Genomic DNA, 5,569 nt, shown 5'->3' with positions numbered 1-5,569 from the left:
GGGGGGGGGGGGGTGACAGCATGTTAAACATTACAGCAAAAAAAAAACCCTAAAGGATAACATGGGGCTAGTGCTAAAAGAGTCATTTTACTATCTTTCCATAGTGGAATGGATGGGAATTGAGGGGTCCCTTGCAGGAGGCATTTACTAGCCTATTGATATCATTATCATGTATTAGACTTATGTGCCCTCTCCAAAAGAGGCTCTGGGCAGGTCACAATAAAAAACAGAATTTTCAAGACCGCTAAAAAATACGAATAGGTAAGAAAACAAATTTCTCAGACAACGCCCCAAAACTCAACCCTGTCTGCTGAAGATCTGCTCAAATTAAAAGGTGTTACCACATTGCAGAAGATTTCAGGCTCTGATGAACCACAAGGATGAACTACCACGAATGACCTCCCGGGTGTTATCACCAAGCACTGATGGGACTTGCAGGAAGCAGGCAGTATAACCTTTAGGTCCAAGTTTAGGTCTATAAGGCCAAACTTAGTTCTTTCATTTGCTTATCGGTAGTGAAGAGTAGGATCTAGCACGGTGGGATTTGCCAGAGTTGCCACAGAATCAGTGGCAGAACCCAAACCGAGAAAAATGTGTCCCACAATTCAGTCGCTTATATTCTGACTCACTAAAATGATCAGCTGAAGCTCAGACCTTTTAAATCAGACCCTTTAAAGTATGATTAATTTAATATCACTAAAATTGATTAGACAAAAACTAAATAAATGAGCAGTAACCACTCATGTAGACATGCCAACTGTGTCTTTGGTATACTATTCTGGGTAAGAAGCAAAAAAAAAAATGTATCAATGCAGGAATAAACTTGTTATCCTACAAAAAATACCAGTTTTTACAATAACTTTGACATAGTAATCATGTATATGTTGACAGAGGAAGAAAAGGGGCGAAGGAAATAACTTTAAAAAAAATGAAGCCTGTTGCATATAAACATAATGCAGAAGGAATCAAAAGAGAAAAGTAAGCTTAGCTTCCTATCCAAAATACGTGAATGGTTAGAAAGACCCATCTAAGAGATCGGTAGAAAAAGCTAACTGTAGAGCAAGTTTATGCTTGCATATGGGGGTATTTTTCAAAGGCACACATGGCAATTTGTGGCCTGCTCTGTGTTGACAATGTTGTAGGATAGGATTTGAAAATCTCCCCCAGGATGTGTGTGTGCATGCACACACATGCACAGGGATGCACATGAAACAATTCCATGATGTTCAATGCCCAAGGGAATCATTATGATTATTTCATTGGACATCCAGTACCATAAAAGCCCCAGCAGTTATGCGGTATTAAGCTGTCAAGTGTTGTGTGTGGGTAAACCCTGCACCCATTTAGATAACGGCCATGGCTCAGTGAGGCTCAGCATGGATGCTCACATGGAATTGAACACAGGATCTGGGTCGTTGTTCGTCTGCATGATTTCTCCCTCATTCGTTGCACTGGAATTGAGAAGTGGGGGTATTAATTCCAGAAGCACCCAAGCAGCCACAGTAGAGTTGTTGTGATCTGTGAAGGATCTTTGAAATAAAGAAAGAGTGCACTATCAATGAGGCTATTTGCACATTAAAAGTAATGGAGTTGGATGGGCCATTATCTAGGCAAAAGTCTCATTGGAGCCACTAGGAATTTTGCCTAATACATGCATGGAGTTGATCCCATTTCCTGCTGAGCCACGTCATAGACGCTTCACAAAACCAATGATCACATTTTTCAGCATTTTTTTTTTAAAGTGCACCTTTAATGCAACTTTCTCCTCTCTTCAGTAACTGGGAAAAGTGCAAAAGTTAATATGGGCATATTAATGTGTTCAGGCGCATTATGCTTCAGAAGAGATGAAACACAGAAAACTGAATAATTTGTCTTTGCATGAGTTATAGCCCTAAGGCAGGAAAATTAAACGGGGGATTTTTCCCACCAGTGTTAGTGTTTTCAACATGTAAAATATAGGATTTGGTCTCTCTCTGTGTAGACTTCAGCCCCTGAGAGCAATAGGGGCATTCTCTTCTGAATAAATGTCAAATAAAGAATGTATAATCCAAAGCCATGATTTTCAAAAGTGACAGGTGACACCAGATGCCTCAGTTCTTGGGTGAGCAGCTTTCGACACAGCTTAAAGAAGCCTGAGTTGTGCACAAAGCACTGACGGCAAATCAGGCCTCTTTTAAGGTGAGTCAAGTCACTCACCTAGAAGTGGATGTACCCCAGAACCACAAGTTTCTTTGAGAAGTCTGGGGACAAGGAAATGATCTGACGTTAAGTGGCTTGCCTTGCCAGCAGTTGCTGATGTCTCCCAAGTTCTACTTCTTTTCAGCATGTGAACTGCTTTGTTTTCCTATCATTTGGGGAAAGTTGTACACCAGAACGTGTAATTTTCCTTTTACAGCCCATTGGAAAGTTATTTGAAAGGAAGAAAATACTTTTTCTCCCCCACCTCCCCCCCGCCCCCCCTGCAAAATGTGCAATTGTTTTGAACTTAACGGCACATCTGGAAATCGGAGGGGGAGCAATTTAGAGGGCGTGAGCGATTTGAAACATTTCATGTTCTTTGCATGGAGTCGAACTTTTTTGAAGTCGTGCTTCCTTATTTCTGAACAAAGCGGGCTGTTCTGCCCCTGCCTTCCCCTCCTGAATTGTGCTCTTTGTGCCAGGGTGCAATAAACAGTGTGCTTTAAACTGGAGCTCTCCAGACTCTCATTCCCTTTTGAAAAGCGTAGGCAACTGATCGGCAGCACCCAGCCACATAGCCGGAGTGTTTTCCATACTAGGCAATATTATACTAATTTGATGCACGCATGGATGCTTCACACAATCTGCAAATTCATCGCTGGCAACTTGCACGAGTCATCTGACAGATTGCCAAACGTTTCATATTCCTTTCATGTGACTTTATTACAAAACACACCAGCGCTGCCTTATTTCTGCCAATAGCCAGTTTTGTACGAATACGCTGCAGTTCTGTTTACAACAGTCTTGTAAAGAAACCTCTACTTACTCCTAACTGTCTGCTGCGTTAAGATGCAGAGGGTCCAACTTGGGGCTTATGTTTTGCAGCTTTTTTCTTACATCATGCTATTAAGCAGCAGTCTGCCGTGAGCACCAGAGTCAGTGAGAAATGTAATTGCATTGTTTTGGGGGGGGTTTTGTGATATTTATGCTATTAATTAAACATGGGATTTATTCCCCCTTTGTGCCCATTGACATCATCGTCTCATATACCAAGCAACAAAATTGCTTCGTTTCCTAATTGTGTCTTTTTTTTTTTTTTTTTATCTTCTTGTTCAACTTTGTAGTAACGGCACAGCTAACAAGATGAACGGAGCTTTGGATCACTCAGACCAACCAGACCCAGATGCCATTAAGATGTTTGTTGGACAGATTCCACGTTCATGGTCGGAAAAAGAGCTAAAAGAACTTTTTGAGCCTTACGGAGCTGTCTACCAGATTAATGTTCTCCGAGACAGGAGTCAGAACCCTCCCCAAAGCAAAGGTATGGTAGTAGTAGCAATGCCGTGTGCATTTAGCTTTCGGTTTTAAAACGTGCTTATGTGCCAAGTGGTGTGCGTTTGGGGCATCTGTTTCAAAGCATGTTGCACAGAGTCATGCGGTTGACCCAGGAAGAGAACTTCTCTCTACCTATCGATTGCTGTCTTCCTCCTCCTCTTAAATTATAGTTTAAATGCCTGATACCTGGGAGAGAGCAGTCCAACTGTGCAAAAAATAGCAAAGAGGGCTGTCCTTGTTTAAATTATTATAGCCAAGAGGCAGAAAGAAACCCAAGCAGCCAGTTTCCCAGGGTTAGCTCATGAAAAATATAATTTTCTACCTCCTTTCACTTCCTCTCTTAGCACCACAGGTGGGAATAATTCTTGGGATACAAGGGAAAAGAAGGCAGAACTGGGCTCTTGCTGTGTCATCACTTCAGAGATAATAAAAGACGTGATCCTGCCTCATTTCCACATTTGTTTCTCTTTCAGTCACATTGGGGATTGATTTAGGCACGGTTACATCTCTAAAAGACAGTATTCCTTTCCCACATTGTGTAATATATCCACCCTGAACTCTCTCTGTGTGCACATAACTATATCCTTGCATATATGCATATAAATGTGTGTGTGTGTACACATACATGCACAATTCAAGAGATAAATATTTTGTACATCTGTCACAGAACACTTTTTTTTTTGCAGATAAAACCGTTTTCATTTTTTTTAAGCATTTTCTTATCTTCTCCAGAATGTGTGTGCTAAGTTATTATCAGTCTTGGAAATAATTAGAGTGAACTTTATGACATGTTGATCCCTCCAGATGTATATCCATGCCTGGACCTGGGATTTACTGGATGCTTTTTTTTCAACCTTAGTCTTTCCTTACTACTGCTTCAAAAACCTTTTACGTTCGCATGCTATGGAGAACATCAGAAAGTGATCTTGTGGCTAGCCACTGATTAACACTGTAGAGAAACACTCTATAAAGATTCCTATTTCATCTGCATTTGATTGCTCTCCTTTGGGAGCAATCCAGGGTTTTGGATGCACCATTTTCTTCTGTTCTCATTGCATTTATCAGGGATTAGAGTTTTTTGTCAAATCCTGCAGCTGTGCTGCTGGGACACTGATCACAACTCTTTGACCTGTTTTCCTTCCTATTACCCACTCCTGTTGTAACCCAGTAGAACAATTCGATCTGTCCTCATACTTTGTAGCATCACTAATGCTTTTCATATTCCCCCCATACATTACTACTCCCCATCAGAACAACTCTTGACCTTGGCATTGAGCAGATGTATAGGAAAAGTCTACACCAGCCTATTCAGGTGCATAACGGGTGTGTCTACACAAGACATTTACTGGGCAGTTGACTGATTAACTGCACAATGAATATCTCAGCGTCCCCACACGCGCTGCTAGGGTGCACAAAATGAATAAACTCTGCAGCAGGATAGGACATGTAAATGCAAGACTTGTAAATACAAGCCTACCCTGCTGCAGAGTTGGTTTTTTTGTGTGTGTGCAGCAGTGCACATGTAGACACTGAGCCAGCTGGCTGGGGCACAAGGGTGCTTCGGTTTCGGGGCTGCCTGCTGGCTAGGCCTTGTGCCCGGCTTCAGCACATTAAGCCCGGTCAGAGCAACCCTGGGTTGGTAAGCTGACCCCCAGGTCCCCTGCCAGACAGCTGCCACGACCCAGCTCAGTGTGCTGCGCTCTGGGTGCACGTGTAAATCATGCACCCGGGAGCTTCTCGGGAGCAATAAACTGTACAGCAATAAGCTCCACAGTTTATTGCTGCCCCCTAATGGCATCGAATCATAGAAGTCGGGTCGGAAGGGACCTTGTAGATCTTCAAGTCTGACCCCCTGCTTGGGCAGGAGAAAAACTGGGCTCAAATGATCCCATCCAGGTAGGCATCAAGCCTCCTCTTAAAGACCCCCAGGGTAGGAGCCAGCACCACTTCCCTTGGAAGTTGGTTCCAGATCCTAGCCGCCCTAACTGTGAAGTAGATGTCTAATCTAAACCTCCTCTCCAACAACTTGTGGCCGTTATTCCTTGTTATGCCAGGG

General features: G+C 42.7%; 1 protein-coding gene across 15 annotated transcripts in view; it reads left to right on the top strand.

Annotated features, from left to right (window-relative positions):
- The window catches only part of CELF2 (CUGBP, Elav-like family member 2), a 1,030,042-nt gene that overhangs the window by 832,810 nt on the left and 191,663 nt on the right, over positions 1-5,569 (top strand). For 14 of the 15 annotated variants that reach the window (XM_019509574.1, XM_019509587.1, XM_019509578.1 and 11 more), the window contains one exon: positions 3,303-3,499. In XM_019509574.1, the coding sequence (XP_019365119.1) occupies positions 3,303-3,499 (197 nt within the window). Of the gene's footprint in view, positions 1-2,830; positions 3,127-3,302; positions 3,500-5,569 lie in introns of those variants that run through there. The other variant, XM_019509588.1, reaches the window with a different exon arrangement.

The sequence above is a fragment of the Gavialis gangeticus genome, unplaced genomic scaffold (genome assembly GCF_001723915.1).
Source record: "Gavialis gangeticus isolate Ggan-Ray unplaced genomic scaffold, GavGan_comp1, whole genome shotgun sequence".
Lineage (NCBI taxonomy): Eukaryota > Metazoa > Chordata > Crocodylia > Gavialidae > Gavialis > Gavialis gangeticus.
The sequence above is the reverse complement of the archived record's forward strand: the minus strand, read 5'-3'. Positions and strand labels throughout refer to the sequence as shown.